Here is a 20,939-nt window from a genome sequence, read left to right as displayed (position 1 = left end):
TTAGGCCTGCTCCCTGGGCCTAAGCCGGCAGGTGGACATCCCCCGAGGAGTCCTTAGTGCTGCCACAGAGGCACTCGCCAGCCATGAGCCTGGCTTCTGGCTGAGTGGTGCTCCCCCTGTAGGAACACACTGACCACCAGGGGGAAGCTCCTGCATTGAGCATCTTCCTCCAGGTGGTCAGTGTGCATCATAATGACCAGTTTGCATATTAGCCTTTTATTATATAGGATAATGAGAAAGAAAAAGGATTAGTCACGTACATGAGGCAACAGTACTAGTTCTTACCAAACAGAGCAACATACAAATACTTCTCACCACCTATTTTTACAGTTTCAATGGCGCAACAACATACCCAACCTATTTTCCCATACGTGCATAACTAATACTCTTTAAATCTCAAGGATAGTAATTGTGCCATGCCCAAGTCACTGATTTAGAATGGAACAATCAGACTTACATGTTTTACAACATTTTAAAAAACCAACACACCAGAAGACAGCAAAAGCGCAAGGGCAAAATGTACTGTGGATTTAAAATTTCTAAAGTGAAATTTAAGGGGAAGAGGGCCATGATTTAAAAAAAAAAGCCACTGGTATTACTTTACCAATTCAGTAGATCATTGGTTCTCAACTTGGCTGCACATTAGAATCACCTGGGAATCTTTTTCAAATCTTGATTTCTGGGGCCCTACCCCATAACAAAGAAACAGAATTTCTGGAGGATGGGGCCCAGAAATCAGGATTTAAAAAAGATTCTCAGGTGATTCTAATGTGCAGCCAAGGTTGAGAACCACTGCAGTAGATGCATCTCAAACAAGTGATATCATAAAGGGTTTTCAGATCCTTCCCTACATTTTTACAATCAGATCACACTCCATTTTGCTTCAATCCCCAAACTGATTTTGGCTGATAGTTTCCCCTCTAGTACTGGATCACTTAAAAAGCAAAACTTTTAAACTAAAAATATGATTGATGCTAACCTCTAACTTGGTGCATGGATTGTTTGCTACCAAATATTAAAGTCATTTTACAGTGACCACAAAAGGTTATTTGATTCTCCTTGTTCAAATGACTTTGAAATGATATTAAGCAAAAGCTGTTGTTGCTATTAATACTTGCCACAAAAAAAATACAAGTGATGTGTTTATAAGGCATGATGTAACATAAAAATTCCTTTAGAAATCCTTGTTTTGCACTTTGCTCAGAATTTTCAATCACAAAATCACAGTGAATAAAAACAAGTTGTAACCCAAGAAGAGTAACTCAAAAGCATATATCTAAACTCATCTTAAGTGTATACCAAAATCTCAAATTTAAATACCAGTGGTTTATCTTTTTTAATCTTTTGTATATTTTTATTGATTTCAGAGAGGAAGGGAGAGGGAGAGAGAGATAGTAATGTCAATGATGAGAGAGAATCATTGATCAGCTGCCTCCTGCATGCCCCACACTGGGGATAGAGCCCACAACCCGGGCATGTGCCCTAACCTTGAATTGAGATGTGACCTACTGGTTCATAGGTCAAAGCTCAACCACTAAGACAAGCTGGCTGGGCTCAAACTTAAAAACTACAAAAGTCCATAATTTGAGCATTTAGTCTTTTCGATGACTCATCTTCACAGTTTCAGATACACCACTTAAGAAGCTTGCAAAGCAGTGAAGGATGTTAGGACCCTGCTGATGCAAGTTTGTGAGACCCATCTTTCAAATGACCCATACTCAGGTTTTCAGTTACACCTTTTCAGTCTTTCCCACCTTGCAGCAAAGCAAAATAATTTTGCTTTCTTCCCTTGCACTGAGAGTCCTAAGTGCTTTAGAATATATCCAAGGAACTTTTGTGCTTCCAAGCAACAATTCAACTAGCATTAACAATTTACTAATATTAACTTGTATTTGCCCGCAAGTTCTATTAAATTCTCCAGAGCTCTGCCCCATGATATTTTCTCCAGAGAATTCTCTACAACCCACATTCCCTACCACCCGCATCCTCTGCAATATAACTAACCACCCCTTTCCATTTCTTCACTCCCACCCCTCCTAGTATCAATGTCAAGCTGTGCCCTCCCCCTCCTACAACCCTCACCTCAGGGTCCTTCCATTTGAATGCCAAGATTACTTTGAAATCTAATCAAGTAAAATTCAAGTTAAAAAACATAAAGCGAGATGAGTCAAAGGTCACAATCAGTACCCCACCATTTCCTTCTCTTGGTAATCTGCAACGTAATCAGAATGCCAAAACAAGACCCATCATTCTGACAGAATTTGGCTATGACCAACTTGTACCCTCCCAGACTGCGGCACAACACTATGACCACCCCTCTCAATTAGCTTCATTCAGGCATTTGTCTAAGGTACTTCAAACGTGAACATTTCCCCACAGTTTTATCATCACATTAAGAATTCACACAGGCAGGCAGGTAGGTAGGTGAGTAGGTGAGAGGATCCCTGGGATCCATTTACAGGCATCACTCTGCATTGTGGCATCAATGTTAAAATGTTCATAGCAGAGAACTAGCATGACAGGAGGCTCAATTGAGAAGATGAAGCATCTGAAAAAAACTACCTAAAAAGGGAAGGGTGCCTGCTGGCATTCATGCACCCAGAGGTTGGTGCTCCAAGATCAAAATTCAAATAAACACATCTGCTGGTGGCCCAGATGCATCTGATTTGGACTTTTAAAAATTGTCACCTCAGAAGTTCATCTGAAAACCTTAAGTAATGGCTTCCTGAGTATAAGGCTTCCTGAGCAAGGCCAGGAAACATGACTTAGAGAATTTTCTCCTCCTAAGACTCTGGAAATTCAATTGGCAGGCTTCAATTTAGGCAGGCTCTCTTCTTCAGGATCTCCCCTCCTGCACTGCTGGGCCCCACACTGGCCAGAGCTCCATTTGTCCTGGTGCCATCTGATTGCCATGATGAACACTGCACGGTCCATGAAGCACTTTTGTCTTATTGTGAGGTTTCAAGAGAAGAATTATCCAACCTCCAGGTGTATTTGGGAATCCCAAGACTAGAAGGGGTGGAGGTTACCTTCAACATGGATGAAAGGTATTCTGAGCCTACCTGAGCCTCATCCAAAAGGAGAAGTCATTATGGGAGTTGTGAAAAACGTATTTAAAGTCCTGGAAACTTAAAAACCTGACAATTTCCATGGTTAGAGTCATCTCAGACAATCCAGAGCCATCGGACAAGTCAGTTTCCTTCAAGTAAACTACAAATTTCTGAGCAAAATCCAAGAGAAGTGGTAATAACTCTGGTCCGAGGACCAGGGATTATTCCTAATTTTTGAACCAAGTATTGGCTCACCTGTAAGATCCAAATGCATTGGAGGAAGCTAAAATTTAATATTGGACTTCTTTTCAATTAGGCAAAGAAAACAATATGAATCAAGAAGTAAAGAAAGGCCACAATTATTCTATCCAAAGTGTCTTGGGCATTTAATAACATTTACAATAACACTTCATGATTATATAAGGTTTCATCCAAATGCTTTCTTTAATGTTATTACATTAATATGAAGTGCCTATTTAGTATTCACTGTTCAACTCAAAATGTCCCTTCCCCTGTGAAGGCTTTTCTCTTCCCTGGAAAAAATAATCCCTTTTTTTATTCTATGTTAATATGATATTTTGCACATATTCTTATTGTAGGATTTATATCATAACTGTTTACATGTCTAATTTCATATGAAGTTCATCCCCCAGGATATAAACCTTATTTAATTCATTCATATGACCCCAGTTGCTTAAAAAAAAAAAAGAGAGAGAGAGAGAAAAAAAGACGGGTGTAAAGCAGATGATTGTGTATGTATAAAATTAAATAAATAAATAAGTAGATAGTATGAGAGATCACTGCAACTACTTTAATGAACAAAAATGGTTAATATTAGTTAATTTTGATACTTTAGTATTGTCTTTTAAAATTTTTCATTCATTGACTTTTAGAGAGAGAGAGAGGAAGAAAGAGAGATATTGATTTGTTGTTCCACTTAGTTATACATTCATTGATTGATTCCTATATTTGCCCTGACCGGGGATTGAACCCTCAACCTCAACCTTGGCATATCGGAACAATGGTCTAACCAACTGACCTACTCAGCCAGAGCTTTAATTTGGCATTTTCTATTTTTTAATGATTAAATTTAGTGTAGTATAAGAGGAATTCTCTTATACTATTTTACTTTTTAAAAGAAATAAGTAGCATTAGATTATATATAATTGTCCCATGAATTGTTAAACTACTGTGAAGTTATATATTATGGCAGAATAGATCCCTGTTTATGCATCATAAAAAAATAAAGTGTAAAATTTAAATGTGCATTTTTTCCAAAAAAGAAATATGACAAACTTATTAACAGCTTCAGAAATCACATCCTCTAAGAAATATACCAATTTTTCTTCATAGCCAAAAAACATATGCTAATAAAAATAAAAACTCACTTATAAACATGCTTTTATCCATTAATATTAGAGTCTCTGGAGCACATATGGAAAGCAGCTATCTCACAAAAGTATTTTAAACATATCTTAAGAAACTTTCTCTTCAATTTAAAAAAGCACCATTTCTCAGAAAAGAATAGTTTATCAATATTAACTGAAATTCAGTAAAAAAGATCTACCCATGCATATAAAATACCTACTTAAAAGCAATGCATTTACTCCTCTATTTCTAGTGATTTTGGGGATTCTCTGCCTGTGGGTTTTCTTTTTTAACAATTACTGCTACCATGGCAACAACCAACAACACATTGTCCTGTATTGCACCCTTGCTCTGAGCCTGACATGGCACAAAATAAGTGGCAAATGAGATCTCATTTCCCATTCATGTATAAGACTAAAAGATGCAGAAACAACAGATGGCATTTAACACTAAGTATAAATTAGTGTGAGAGATGTATATTCTAAAAGATCCTAAAGAAAAGATTGGAAAAATATGGATATTTGTATATATGAAACACTTGGCTATTGTAAGATAAAGAAGTCTGAGCTGTTGCTGGCTCAACTCATTTGAATGTTAAAGTGACTTTTATATATATGATGGATTAAATTCTTTAAAAGGATAATTATATTAATATTCATCTACTTATAGTCAAGGAGGATTTTTTTAAAAATATGTCTTTATTGATTTCAGAGAGGAAGGGAGAAGGAGAGATAGAAACATTAATGATGAGAGAGAATCATTAATCAGCTGCCTCCTACATGCCCCACACTGGGGATCAAACCCGCAACCTGGACTTGTGCCCTGACCGTAAATTAAACTGTGGCCTCCTGGTTCATATGTCAAAGTTCAACCACTGTGCCAAGCCAGCTGGGCTATATTTTATATTTTTACATGGTTTTTTTCCTAATAGATTTTTTTTAATTTCTTTATTGGTTAAGGTATTACAAATGTGTCCTCATTTCCCATTAACCCCCAACTCCCCCCCCCCCCACCTCCTACTCATACTCTCATCCCCCTGTTGTCCGTGTCCATTGGTTTGGTTTATATGCATGCATACAAGTCCTTTAGTTGATCTCTTCCCCTTACCCCCTCCCTCCCCTAATAGATTTTAAGCAAAACATGGTTGGGACTATATTTCACTTATCTTTGTATCTATAGGGCCTGCTATAGTACCTCAGACATGATGTTCAGAAAAGAAGTTCAAATATAAATTCAAGTGATTATAAATATCTTCAAATGAAATTTTTAAAAAGAAACTAAACAACTGGCATACCAGGATTCACCGTCAATACATTTTTAAATTTAGGTTTAAATAAACTTTCCTTTTAACATAGATCATGGAAAATTCATAAGAGGTCTGTGTATACTCTTTGCATGAGCCTTAGAGAGTGCATACTGTAAATGAACATCAAACAGGTCATGAGCTGATTGCTCACATTTTAAACATTGTGAAAGGGCCAATCACCAGAGACAAGGTTTACAAGTGCAACAGCTCCTACCTGTGAGATCTGCATTGGGCCACCACCCCAAGTCACAGGCTTTGCAGGTGAACTCATCTTGCACATATTCATTCTCTTTACAGGCTGTGCAAATCCAGCAGCAGCTCACTTCTCCTTTCCGTATAACCTGTAACATAGCAATATTTCACATGCCTAAAGAAGGTTTCTCCAGAAAGTCTGCTATTTCAGATGACTTGTTTTCATACTGCAATAAAAAGGTAACTTTAAAAAAAAATTCTATATGCTGGAGACAATTAAGTACATGGATTAAAACATACCTGGTTACCTTAGAGTTCAAATGTGAATTTCAATTCATTTCATGCTGGATTGGAAGTTTTTCAATAATAATTTCTTTAATAAAGATAATTGACTACATTATCTTTTACAGAGTTAATAATAATAATAAAACAGGTGAATTTTATTCTTATTTATATTAATAGGTATTAATTATTCTCAGAAAGTAAAGATAGAGCTTTCTTCTCTGAAAGAACAAGTAATATTTAAACACAAAAGTTTCTATATAATGAAAACTCATTAAATCATAAAAACTGAGGCGTTATGGAATGTTTATTATAATTGTGAAAGTCTGAGAAATTTTATATATATAAAAACGGACTGATGGCTAAGAAAGTATAGCCCAGTTATTGGTCTTGCTATTTGCTCTAGTGAATTCAAAAGGTCACATAAATTGTTGGAAGAAAAATGACTAGCCCAAAATTACTGAAGAATTGCTCATTATCTGAGCAGTTTAAACTTTCTCCCATTTTCAAATTGTTTGGTAAGCACTTTTTCACTTACACAATACAAAAATAAACATCAAAACACACTGCATTTAAAGCGAGCTTCTTGTAAACAGCATATGATTAGATATTGCTTTCATCTCCAGTCTGACAATTTCTGCCTTTCTATTAATGTGTCATTTATTAAAATCATTGGTGTGATTGGATATGCATCAATCATCTCTTTTTTCTATCTATTCCATCTGTCCTATGTTTCCTTTTCCTTTTATTCTGCCTTCTTTTGGAGTGATAATTTTTTTAGCACTTCATTTTATCTCTAAAATTGGCATACTTGCTAAACCTCTGTGTTGCTTTTGTGGCTGTTGTAGGATTGAAAATATGCACCACTAACTTATCACAGCCTACATTCAAATAGTATTATACCCCTTCATTTACATTGTAAGACCCCTACAATATTCTTCCATCTCCCCCTCCTATTGGGTATTGTTTTAGTACATTTTACTTACATGTATTTTATAATTCCCTATGAAAATTATTTTTGCTTTAAACAATCATCTTTGAAATGCACTTTTGGAAAAAGAAAAAATTTATTTTATTTTACTAGAGGCTCGGTGCATGAAATCCGTGCAGGGTGGGGGGAGGGCTCAGCACGACCTGCACCCTCTCCAATCCAGGAGCCCTCAGAGGATGTCCTACTGAAAGCTTGGGCCCGCTCCCCATGATTCTCTGCTCTCTGTGGGGCCTGCCTGCTCCACACCATGGCGATGGCCAAGCGGGCCCTGCTGGGTGCTGCCTGCGGGCCACGCTTGCCTGTTCATGGGTTGCCACGGCAATGGCCAAGCGGGCCCTGCTGGGTGCTGCTCACGGGCTGTGCTTGCCTGCTGGGCTCACGTTGCCGGGGTGACGTCGCCAGCGTCCTGCCCCAGCCGCTATGGGCGCCGCCATGTCTGTTGTGGAGTGACGGAGTGACAGTTAATTTGCATATTACTCTTTTATTAGATAGGATATTTACCCAATAAATATATTTTAACATCTGGTGCTTTTAAGTCCTTTGTATAGACCCAATTTTCTATCACCTATAATTTTCTTCATTCTGAAGAACACTTCTTAACATTTATTGTAGTGCTGGTGTTAAGAATTATGAGTTCTTTCACTGTTTATTCATTTGACAAGTCTTCATTTTGGCTTAATTTTTGAAAAAAAAAATATTTCCACTTGGTAGGAAAGTTTAAATTGGCAGGTTGTTGTTGTTTTTAAAGTTCTTTTAGCACTTTCTGCCATTCCATTGTCCTTGGAAATAGAATTCTATGTTAAAATATTTTTTTTCTTTTAACACTTTAAACATGTCATTCCTTTCTTGCCTTGTATATGGTTTCTGATGAGAAGTCAGCTGTAATTCTGAGTTTGTTTTATGTCTGTAACAGAACTTTTTATTGTGGCTGATTTTAAGATTTTCTTTTTTATCACTAGTTTCTAGCAATTTCATTATTTGGTCAAATTCTTTGGGATTTGTTGAGGTTCATGAAATAGAGTTTACATTTTCATTACATTTGAATATTTTTCAAGTAATTATTTCTTTAATGATTTTCTCTAGCCTGTCTCCTGAGTCTCTAATTACTTCTTGACTGTATTCTGCAAGGCACTGAGCATCTGTTTATTTATTTAACTTTGTTTTCCCTCTGTGTGCCTCATTTGCCTATTTCCTGTTGCTATGTTTTTAACTATTGATATTTACTTCTATAATGTCTAATACCTATCTGTTAACCCCATTCATTGAATTATTATTTCTTATATATTTTAGTTTTCATTGTATAAGTCCCATTTTGTAATGTTTTAATATTTTTACTTGCCTTCCCATGATATTCATGTTTTGTTTTAAATTCTTTAGTATGTACTTTAAGTAGATATTTTAATATTTTTGACTGCTAATTTCTTCATCAATGTAATTTCTGGGAGTTTTGCTGTTGCTGGATTTTCCTTCTGGTTATGTCTCACTTTTTCTCACTTTGTCATATATCTGAAGTTTATTGACTAGATGCTGACCATGTGTGGTCACACACAAGGTGTAGAGCACTGGAGATTTTTTCTTGAAGAAGTATTGTCCTTCCTTCTGGCAGGCAGCTAAATGACTTGTGGCTCAGTTTGAGTCATGTTTTTAATCTTTTAGGGAAAGTGTAAAATAGTCTCTATTTTATGAATAGTTTGGTCTCATTATTAAGGTGTGGCCCCTCTGGGGTCTCTACTTAATTTCTTGTGCATTCAGTAAGGTGTTTCCACTCTGGCTTGTGAAGACTGGAACAATTTCTGGCTCCATGTGAGCTTTACAATCCAGCTACCCAGTAATTATTCTTAATCCAGAATTTTTAAAAAATATATTTTTATTGGTTTCAGAGAGGAAGGGAGAAGAGAGGAAGGGGGAGAGAGAGAGAGAGAGAGAGAGAGAGAGAGAGAGAGAGAGAGAGAGAGAGAGAGAAACATCAATGATGAGAGAGAGTCATTGATCAGCTGCTTCCTGCACGCCTCCTACTGAGGATCTAGTCGGCAGCCTGGGCATATGCCCTTGACCAGAATCAAACCCAGGACCCCTCAGTCTGCAGGCCAATCCTCTATCCACTGAGCAAAAACAGCTAGGGCTACTTGGACTTTTTGAATTTTATCCTACTCATGTTCAAATCGGCATTCCATCAAATACTCAAGGGAATTCGCAGCCAACTTCTGGGACTTTTTCTGCATAGATCTTTCCTCCCCCTTACTCTGCATTACAAATTCTAGCTGCCTTGGCCTTCTGAAACTTCGAGTTTCTGTCTTCTTAAATTAGCAAGATGGCTAAACTCTGTTTGTGTTCTCTCTCAGTGAACAACAACCAGGAAATTGCCTCCAGGCAGAATGCCTGAGTGATTTCAAGGTTCACCTTGTTTGTCCCCCTTCTGAAATCAAGGTCATGTGCAGCTCCTCAACACGGGAACACAATTATTTCATATATTGTGTCAAGTTTTCAATTGTTTACAGCACAAAGCAAAGTCTGGACTCTGCTACTCCATCATGACTAGAAGCAAAGTCTCTGCCCAACACATAAAACATTATCACGTTTTCATATGTAAAATAAAAAATTAAACTGCAAATATTGGCATCCCTCAAAGTCATGCAAGCTGTAGCCTTTGTAAAAATAAAATTATATTTTCTCAGATCAGGTTGAATTTCATACCACTATTTTAGAATTACATTTAAAAAATCAAATGACAGTATATTTTCAGAAAAAGTAAAGGTTTCCTTTTCCTTCTTTTACATTCAAATAACTTTGGAAAGGATAATCAAATTAAGTCTTTTTGAAAAATTCATACCTACACTCAGAAGAAGTATGGGGAATTTACATTACACATGACAAAATTTTCTAAATTATAGGAGAAAAATTAATTAATAAGTGAATGTTGCTTTTAAATCTTACTTACTATTAAAAGTACATTAAGAACCATCACAAAATACTGTATATCTCTTCAATCAGTGCTATCTTTTTCTCTCACTATAAAATTAATACTGCTAATTAGACAAATCCAAAGATGATAATGCTAAACAAACTTATTTATACAAGATGACTATAAAAGTAGATCCTAGGGGTAGCTAGCACATGGAAAATATTAAAAATTAGGGTTTGAATGACTGAATAAATGAATGAATAAGTGATTAGCTTATACCTTTAATAAATAATTAAAAATGAAGCTTCTTAAATGGAGTAACTTTTACTACTCTTTTATTTAGCTACCAAGTATATGTAATTTTGCCAAATAATGTCTATAACATGGAATTTTTATTTTCTATTTTCAGCCACGTTCTAGACTGAGATTTTATAACTTTACACCTGAATTTCGGTCCCTGTTGCCTAACCATGTAATAGGTCTCCAATCCCTTCTCACTCTAGAGTGGTATACACAGTTGCCCAGATCATCTGTATGGACTGTGTACTCCTCAGAGAAAGGGCCTTCCATGGTTTTCAGATCAAAGTCATCAAGGTACAGAACTGAACCAAGAATGCACAGTAGGCAGCCAATAAATGAGTGTCAAATTGAATCTTTTAAAAAATATATAGTTAAGCCACTTAAGGAATTTTAGTGCCTTCTTAATCCAACACTTTTGAAATATAATGCCTGCTCTTTTGTCAGGCATTCACTTTGTCCTTGATCCTTGTTTCTGCACCCAACCTTATTAATTTCTTACATAATTCTGCCCTGAAGGACATTCTCCATGCCAACCCCTACATATGTCCTAATTAATGTCCACATAACTCGGTTTTCTTTATTTGTTTTGGAGGGAGATTTCAAGTAGAGTAGATACATTATCACATTTGTAATTCATCTGACTTGCTTTTCAGAAGGATTATTCTGGTTGCTGTATAGAAAATATACTTTAAGGAGGGAAAGAGATAGAAGGAAAAAATAGTGTGTGTGTGTGTGTGTGTGTGTGTGTGTGTGTGTGTGTGTGTGTGTGTGTGTGTTTTAACCACCAGCTCTAACATAGAAATATATAGAAAACAAATAACTATATTTTAATAGAAGAATGACTATTACCTTTTTCTATTTCAAATGTCATCTTTCCTCCTACAGTTTATCTATGTCACTACTTTCTAGAATAGGCATAACACAAAAGTTGCAGTAAGTATTTCTAGAGCAATGAAACCCTTTGAAACATTACCTTACTTGAAATTTTCTAATAATTAAAATATAGTTGGTATCTTGGTTACCACAAATTAGCTTTTGTCCTCTATTTCATGTCTATATGGTAGATATGTTTCTCTTCAGATACATTTTTTAAATTCTCAAGTTATTATGCCTAATTTATGTTTTAATCTCTCCAAATCATGAATATTCTTCATTATTTTTATATCCATAATACTCATTGATTTTTTTGCATACGGTATACATTCAATAAATGAATAATATTTTTTCATATTTTTTTCACAGGAAAACACTTCCTATGACAGCTCTAAGTCATGATAAAAGTCTTGATGTTTCATGGAAACTGCCTTGGAAGGACCAATGCTTAGTGAGGCAGAGGATCTGTTGCTTCTTTTCCCTTCATGTATACATGGTGCTGTACTTATTGTTAGTGAGATCAGGAGACCTGCTGCTGCACACAATGCTATGATTCAATGCCATATACACTGTAGGAGTCTTGAAGTATTTATGCCATAGGAAACCAAGTATTCACTGTATGACTAAATCTCTGAAGTGATTTGTAATGGATTTTTTAAAATTAAGGTTTTATTTAGAAAAAGGAGGAAAGAAAACAGCATCAAGAGAATATAATGAAGGGAAAGTAACTATAAGTTAAAGGAAATAGGAAAAAATTTCTTCAGAAAGGAAATACATGAGAGACTAAGAAGGATAAAGAAATTGCATCTAGTCAATTAAGACTGTAGAAGAACCAGCTGCAAGAGAGAAGGTAGCCCTGCCCTCCTGTGTCCCCACAGCACCCTGCGTGAGAGCTCGGACAATGATCAATTCTAATTGCTGGTATGTTTTTCTCCAGCTACACCATGAGTTCCTCGAAGAAGAAGTTGTGCTTAAGTTTCCTTTGCATTCAGAGTGCTGGTATAGTTCTGCGCATATATTAATTACTCAATAATGTATATAAAAGAAAAGAAGGACATAATATAGAATATGACATAAAGAGAAGAAATGGAAATAAATAATTCAAAGAGAATAAAAAGAAAAGGTAACTGAAGAGAGTGTTGTAAGAACTAAATAAGAATATCAACTTAGGGAAATCCTACATTTATTATAGAAAAAATGTAATAAAATGTTATAGGAATACAAAACGATCACAAGTATAGACATATACTGAACCAGCTATGCATGAGTAGTTCTGTACAGAATGACACAAAATTATACTCCATGGGGTGAAGTTAATTATGTGCATTTTTCAGCTAGAAAACAGCTGCAGAAGGGATCAATACCTTGTGCAAATCTCAGTCACGTTATCTCCAGTTATTTCCAAGAGTTATGCTCTTCTTAGTGTAATAACGGCTGGCAGGGTGACGACATGTTATGCTGAGAACCAAAATTATATCTCAGAGGTTGGCAAAAACCCTTTATTCAGTGGCCCAGTATGCCAGATACAGTGCTATGCATAAGAACAAATAAATGAAAAGACCTTATCATTGAAGTTAAAAAGCTCAAAACCTAACGTACTGCATTAAGTACACTGCTAGAAGGAGGAATGAAATGCTTGAACAGAGAACATACATTTAATCATTCATTCATTCATTTGTGAAAGGGCTAAAGAGAATAAAATGGGGAAGAGAAAAACTTATTGTGCTTAGCAGGTATTTTGCTGAAAGCTTGCAACCTTAAGCACCGCATAGCTCAGATAACCACTAGCCATCTGACACTGGGAGGAACCAAGCACGAACCGGACCCTTACATCAGCAGGAATGACTTGCAGCCAGCAAAAATTAATAAAAACCTTTCCCACTCCCTGCTATCTTTGCTGATGCCTTTGTCGGCATCAGCCCACCTGCACCCAGGTGCCTGGAATAAAATCTCTTTTGAGACATTATGGCTTCATGTGTGCACGACCCCAGCCCACTCCGAACATTCTGATTTGCAATGTGTGTTTAGAGTGCCTACAATGTGCCAGGAACTATGTGAAAACTAGAAATAACCAGTGAACAAAACAGATAATATCCCCATCCTTGAGGGGCTATCATTCTAGAGAAGGGCTTTGAGAAAAGAGCAGCAAAAAGAGGAATGGGGTTCAGGACAGGCACCAAAATTATGTAAGTGCAGTGCCTAGGGACCACATTTAAAGAGGCATGCGCCCTCCATGTTGAGCAACTACCCACCCTGCACTTGCAGGACCTTGAGAGTGGGTGCCTCCTTAAAAGTCTGTGCCCTAGGTACCTCATTTGGCTCACCTTAGTTCATGTTCTGATAGAGAGATACCTGGAATAGAGGTTGCAATTTTGCATATTGTGGTCAAGTAAGGCCTCACCAAGACAATGCCATTTGAATAAAGATGTGAGAGAGGGAAAGAGAGTATGCCCTGAATATATCTGATGGCAGAGTGTTCTAGGCAGTGGGAATGGCTAGAGTAAAGACCAGGTAGGATGAGTACCTTGTATACTCATACAATTGTCTTCCTCCTCTACTTTTCTGTATGAATGTTATACTTCAAAATGTTTACTAAGAAAAGTAAATGGGCTCTGCTTCTGCTGGGACCACCTCCAACACACAACAGCCATGTGTGCTCCTGCTCTGCCCACTATTATGTGATTCAGCGGGAGCTCCTATGGAGACCTGCCCCTGAAAGTGGTGGGCAGGCTGGGTACAAGGTAAGATGATCACCAAAAAGTTCAGTAACCAAGAGATCAAAGCATGAGAAGTGAAGATGTAGGTATTATGAGTGGCTATGGATAAATTAATGATAATTCCATGGAACTTCTCATTATAACCAGTGTTTGAAAAGTTTCCTCCTCATCCAAAGAAAGTATAGTAACTTTCTGTTTACACATGCACAGCATAATACCAAAAAAAAATAATATTTGTCTTCTACTTTTTTCAAAATTTTAGCCAGTATGTTTTTTAGCAGCTGGGACAGATCACATCATCATTATGTAATCATAGGCTTCTCAGATAAGGATTTTAAAAAATATTTTTATGGACAATTTGTATTGAGAACCTGCCACCCTACTGCAGAATTTAGAAAATATTGCATCATGGAGGAACCACATTGTTGTTTCACTGGTTGCCAAAATGGTTATATTAACTATGAACAATTTAAATGAATAATATTCTTTGATTCACAAAAAGAGAACGTTGAGATGTTTTGGGACAGTTACAATGGATGATGTTATTGCTAATTTTCTTAGCCAGTCTTTTGGCTATGAGAGAATTGTTCTTATTCTTAGAAAGCATAATTTGAAGTGTGAAGGTACGAAGCTTCATAATATTTGTACCTCGCCTTTTAAATGGTTCAGGGAAAAATAGTTAACCCAATTCTGAAGTTTATAGATTGTAAGATATGTGTTACTGGGCTTTCCTCCACATGCATAAGGTGTACTTTACTACATGACAATATGGCATGTGCAATGAGGAAACATTTATGATATATTCCATGTTCCCCTAATGTCTCCAAAATTCTGTCAGATTGGTCAGATGAGATTCGTAGGAAGTAGTGATTTTTCTCCACTCTCCACGTCCAAACTTCCAGTCCCCAAACCATCAACTTGTAGTAAAGAATCCAAAGACAAATTTAAGAGGGGAAACAAAGAGGAGAGTAGGGGAAAACAAGAATAGAAGGGCAGTGAAAGCAATCTGCAGGGTCCTTTCCCGTGATTTCTCTGCCTGCTGCCATCTCTAACAAATTCTCCCTACCACCTTAGTTCTAGATTCTGTTCCTCCGGCATTTTAAATGTGGACCTCTGCTTATAATTTCAGTGTGAATTATTGAGAAAATAAGGCTTAGCAATCAAAATTTGCATTTGTAGGAAACATATCGGTTCATATAATGAAAGATAGTAGGACAACATATGGCTGTAGGGTATAAGAGCTTTGGGTTGGCTCCAAGCCCAGCTCTGGCACTTTCTACTGAGAAAGCTTGGAGCAAGTAAATCAACCCCTCTGCACCTCAGATTCCTCATTTGTAAAATGGGGGTGATGACACCTGCATTTAAAGGGTTGTTTCAAGGGGTAATTGGAATGATGATGCCTGTAAAGCATTATTGTATTTGTACAAGTATAGGCTTGATAAATGTTAGTCCCTGACCTCAACCATCTCTTTTCTTCTTTTAACTTTCCCTTCCTTTGCCTCCTGTCCCTTCTCCCCTCTTTCCTGCCCTTCCCTGCACCATGGAAAGCCACAGCAGGCTTGGTAAGGGAGAGTATCATACGTGCAGAACACTTGCTGTCACTTACAGATGTACTCTCCACGTTTTATGTGCCACCTCAGATTCACTTCACTAGTCTCATGTGAAAGAATTTCATCGGGACAAGAATCAGAAATGTATTCTTGGGGAGAAGCAGTGCTGATGTTCAGCTCATACACAGTGACTGTGTTTACACAACTGAAACACGTAAGCACTGAGAGGAAACTAATGGTATCTTTAAGCCTCCTCAATACCCCACGCTATGTGAGCGTTATAGGACTCCTCGCTCAAATCTCCCCATGGGTGTGGTGGGCGGCCTCCAGGACCCCGTCACAGCACTAAAATGAAGTCAGTTCTGATTGGTGAGTTGTCACGACAATTATTAAATCCTTTCATCATCATATTACAGAGAAAGCACAACATACTGAAAGCTAGGATGATTTGTCTAAGAAGTCTGTTTCATCTTCGAAGTGGCTGGTGTCAGTGGGAGGTTGAGTCCATCAGGGCAGCTGCCAAAAGATGTTGCAGGTGGCAAATCTCTATCTTCTTTGATCAGGAGAGATAAGGCTTTCCCAGTTTCCACACCAACACTTCTGCATGAGTCGCCTCTTGCCCTAGACACCTGAGTGTTCCTCACCGCTGCGTGGGTGGTGCACAGCTCATGAGAATGGCACAGCAGGATGGCCATGGCTCATGATGAGAGGGTCAGAGCCACACAGGGCACCTACTCCAGCTCCAGCTGTGCGGGGCGACACTTATGTGACAGCCTGTTTGCTCCCACAGAAAATTAGAGATAGAAAGACCTGTTAGGTCATTTAATCAATACCCTTGCCAGCTCACAATCATGCCCCCACACTCCATCTCCGAGTGCATTACCCAGATTGGTTTTAAACAGCACGGGATACGGCACTGTCTCTATGTCTTCTTCACTGAGAATTCTCTCTAGCACATCCAGCTAAATGCTCATTATTTAATGTTTATTTACTCTAGTTTTATGTATGGAGTCATATCATGGTTACTTACAAGTTGGGGAAAAGGCATCTGATAATAGAAAGTGAGGAATCTCTCGGCTAGAAAATACTGGTTTGAGGAAAAGCGAAGGAAGAACTTGGTGGAGAAATGATCAGCAGTACTTCTGTGTTACCTCATTCAACTTCTTTTATTTTAGTTATGTGCTTATTTAGCAATGTTCAGCTCCTGCTTTCTTTAACAATAGCTAGAACTACAACTAAGCAGTATCATTTGTTTTGGTTTCCACTTTTACATCTGTTTCAGTTTTCAAATCTATCATGCACCCCCCTGCTTTCCATATTGTATTTTAAAATCCTGTGTCATCATTGTGATTCAATTAAAGACTATTCCAAATATTTAAATGGTTTTCCTATTCCATTTCCTAATCTTCCTTTGTCTTTTCAATTTTAGCTAACCACAAGCACAAAAGCAGTAAGCCTGGTCCATCCTTCCTGGATAGTCTTGTCTAAGAAAAATGTCTGTGCATTTTTTATTTATATCCAGGCAGGGGGCCTCCTCGTGAACACCGTCTGAGAATGCATTTGTGGCTGGCTTACCTTAATTTGACCCTTTAAGCAAGGCTCGCTGCACACAGACCGTACCATCCCACTCTTGTTCATCTGGATCTTGTAGTCATCAATGTTCAACACCCCCTCGTGCCAGGTTCCCACGTGTACATAGTCATAGCGATTAGCTTCAGTGTACTGCAGATTCATGATGTCATACCTACAAAGAAAACAACATGTGTGTCTTGGAGAATATGGACATAATGTACAAAGCAAAGAAATTTGGTAAATCTATACTGACAAAGAGAAGGGAAATAAAGGCTGAAATCATCTCCTGTCCTAACACCAGCTACTGCTGATATTTCAGTTTATTTGTAATGTTTCCACTGATTTTAAAAAATGTGTATCCCATTCTCAATTTCTGTGTATTGTCCATATTTGCTAAAGAACACAGTGTTCTTAGGCTTTCTCTATGCGTGTTTTCCAAAATAATATTTCTGTGTGCTGAGTTGATCATCTCCTCCAAATCATTATGCCCTACATCATTGTTTGAACAAGTAGCATGTCTGGAGAACATTAACTCCTTGACTTAACTACTTTTATTCCAATTTTCCTTTTTACATTCAGTTGCCATTTTCATTACACTGGATTGAAAGAGGTGAATTTTATAAAGTTTGGAGCCTCTTTTAGGTGCAATTAGAGCAAGAACTCTGAAAAATGCATCTTTAATTAGCAAGGATGTTGGGGATTTATCATCTTGCACATTGACATTTAAACGGGTCTTATCCCTGGTTAGGAGAAGCATTTCTGAATCCAAATAAGTGATGCCAGTTGATTTCAGTAATTTCAAAAGCTGCAATACTACACAACAGCAAAATCTGCATTTAGAAATCATCTCTGCAGCCTGAGTGTGTTCTGGGAGCCAGACTTCAGCAACTTCCACGGTGGGCAGTGGAGAGCACTCCCCAGTGTGATGGAAACAGGTCAGGACTTGGCATTGCGATGCATGAGCTGGAATAGCTTTTCTAACATTTATTTCTACCTTAGGTTAAACCACTTAGGATTGTCACTAAATTTCTTAAGGATCATGGGCTTCTTGTGGGGATTTATAATCATAAGGTATGTAAGAAACTATTTCACAGGTGGAACAAAGGCATATATGTAAGACAATACCAATGTATCAGTCATATGTGAATATCTATGACTGCCCTACAATACTCTGGTTATTTCTATGATCATAAGAAAGCGGGAGAACATCTTTGTGCTGGCAATGTCATTTATCCCTCAGCACTGAAAATGTTCTGGCATTTCTCAATCTTCTCTGCATGCTGCTATCGACTCCAGGTAAATTATAACTCATGAAGGCCTGACTCTGCTGTGCTGATTCTGCAAAGTGGGATGGTTTTCTGCAGTATCTGTGATGAGGTTTCAACCTCCCAAGCTAGAAGGTGAGAGGCACTGTTTCTTGCTCTTTGCTCTTGATCCAAAGAAATTGATGACAATTAACCAACACATATTTCTCTTCCTCAGCTCTTTTCCCCCTTCTCCCAAGGCCCCTACCTAATCCATCCTGGAATTCCTTCCAAACTGGATTCAGACTCAGAATCCTCCTCAGCCTAGAACTCCAGGAAGCTACCTTAGTTGGTATCTGAAACCTATTGGCTGTATCTGGCCTAGTTCTTTATCTACACAACTAATGTCCTTTATTGGCTTTTCTTCCTGCTTTCAATGTGCAAATGCCCACAGGGTAGCTAGTGGCTTCTTCACATCCAGATTCTGGCAATGTCTATAAATAGCAGTCCCCTATAGGGAGAGGGGAGACTGAGTGAAGGAAGTTTTCCTCCTACTTTTCCAGGTGAACAAAACCTACCTACAGTTTCATCTCCTGGTTGTTCTGACTTTTGGATACCAGAGGGTTCTTATTTTCCTGGCTGCTGAGACACACCCGAATGTTCTTCAGAGTAGCTGTCTGAGCAATATCCATGGATGTGTTAACTGGGGGGTGATGGTTCACACTCATTCTACCGATCAATGATACTAATCTACACCTCCAATTCTTTTCCATTTTAAACTCATGGTTATAGAACCTGCTGTGAATGTTCGCTAAGAATGGTTTCCTTTTCCCCATGTCCTTTAATTTTTATGTTTTACTCCATATTACATCGTTAAATCTTATGTAGGTACTTCCAATGAAGGCTTAAATGCAATGCCAGCTTTAGAATATCTTTTCCCTATAAATTACTTTCCTAAGATTTTATTTCAACTTCCTCATTTGCTCTTAGAAGAGGAGAAATCAGTTCACACTTCATTAGCATGCAAAACCTGAAAAGCTCACAATTTTTTGGTATGAAAACATGTTTTTTAAAAATCCCAAAAGCCAGAGGGGGAAGAAAAAAAAACACATTGAAAGATACCAAGGGAAAAGTACTGTCTTACTAAAGAGAGGCGTCCCCCTTTGCTGTATGTGTTAATGAACACTGCTCTTTTCTCCTGACCCCGGTCCCTGCCTGCCAGCATGCTGGCATTTATTTGGAATATTCCTCATGCTGTAAATTACAACTTGACAACATCCTCTCAATGCATCCGGTTCATCTTACATGATGATTAGCCAAAATAATTACAGGAGGATCCAAAAGCTTGGACAGTGTTGTGACAGGAGATGGAAGCAGAGGGAGTTGATTGAAACAGAAATTGATCACAGTAGATGATCAATTTCAAGCATGAAGAAATAATCCTTGAAAAGACCCAGGGGAAAGCCCATGATTTAAATATACAATTAAAGATGGAGAAAGAAAAAAAAAAACCAAGCTAACCTTGTGTCCCAATATTTTGAATAATTTACAAATAGAGAGAGGAAGAGAAAACGCATATTTATGGGGTATCTAAAATGCAGTTAGCCCTTTGCCGGAAGGGAGGTTTCCCTTCCAAATCTGATCCTTTACGGAGCCCAGTTTCCAGTGGAATGCAGCATTATAAGCATAGGGAAGTTCTGTTCTGAATCTCAGATCCACTGGATCCTCCTGGTATTACTTCCTAAGGTGCTCAGCACCTGGAAACCTTCCACGTGCCCAGACCTTCCATCATTCCATCCATCTCACTCACATGTTTACCGAAACTTGCTCCCGCCTAATGGAAGCTTGGAAGCAATCTAATAAATTTGTTGTTTAATTGCTGACAATTACTTAGATGATTTATCTTTCCAAGAGCTGTTGGATTTTAACAGGGAGAATCCAATTGGCCCCACAAGGCACTCTCTAAATGTAGAACTTCACACTTACATGAAAGGAAGAGATATGTGGAGAATTATTTAGGGTATCTTACAGTATTCTTCTCTCCCAAATAGTCTCTTACAGTGCCTTTGAAATGACATTGGGAACACTGCCAGAAACCTTGCCTAATTTTAGGATTAGCTAAAGGTAAAGTGATGTGGCAAAAAGATTACAAGCCTTAGACTCACACAGCACTGCCTTTACCAGCTACTCTCAGTGTGATTTAAGGTAAATTTTTTAGTTTCTCTGACACTCGGCTTTATCAGATGTAAAAAGGTTAAATAAATGCTTATAGCAATGAGGATTAAATGACTTGATATTCCATTTTAATACAGCATATGTTTTCCCAAAATCTCTCTTTCTGAAAAAATATCCTATGAGAGAGAGAAACGAAAGATTGTGAGCATCCTGTGCAGCAGCCAAGCCAAGGGCCTTTTTCTTTCCTGCTGCAATTTTTAATTCCTATGTCACTATTCTGATTACTCCTTGTCTAGGAAATGTCACATGAACAAACATAACTACTCTTTATACTGACATCACTCTCTATGTACCAATGAAATTTGAGCTAACTGATATTATAAAACAGACTAAATATAAAATGACTTAGGGAAAAGG

The 20,939-nt window shown here is 37.7% G+C and overlaps 1 protein-coding gene across 4 annotated transcripts in view; it reads right to left on the bottom strand.

Annotated features, from left to right (window-relative positions):
* The window catches only part of GRM1 (glutamate metabotropic receptor 1), a 323,483-nt gene that overhangs the window by 41,717 nt on the left and 260,827 nt on the right, over positions 1 to 20,939 (bottom strand). For all 4 annotated transcript variants that reach the window (XM_059700613.1, XM_059700615.1, XM_059700614.1 and 1 more), the window contains exons 6-7: positions 17,107 to 17,275; positions 5,939 to 6,065 (exon numbers count right to left, since the gene is read on the bottom strand). In XM_059700613.1, coding sequence (XP_059556596.1) covers positions 5,939 to 6,065; positions 17,107 to 17,275 — 296 coding nt within the window. The remainder of the gene's footprint in view (positions 1 to 5,938; positions 6,066 to 17,106; positions 17,276 to 20,939) is intronic.

The sequence above is a fragment of the Myotis daubentonii genome, chromosome 6 (genome assembly GCF_963259705.1).
Source record: "Myotis daubentonii chromosome 6, mMyoDau2.1, whole genome shotgun sequence".
Classification (NCBI taxonomy): domain Eukaryota; kingdom Metazoa; phylum Chordata; class Mammalia; order Chiroptera; family Vespertilionidae; genus Myotis; species Myotis daubentonii.
This window is presented reverse-complemented; position numbering and strand designations above follow the sequence as displayed.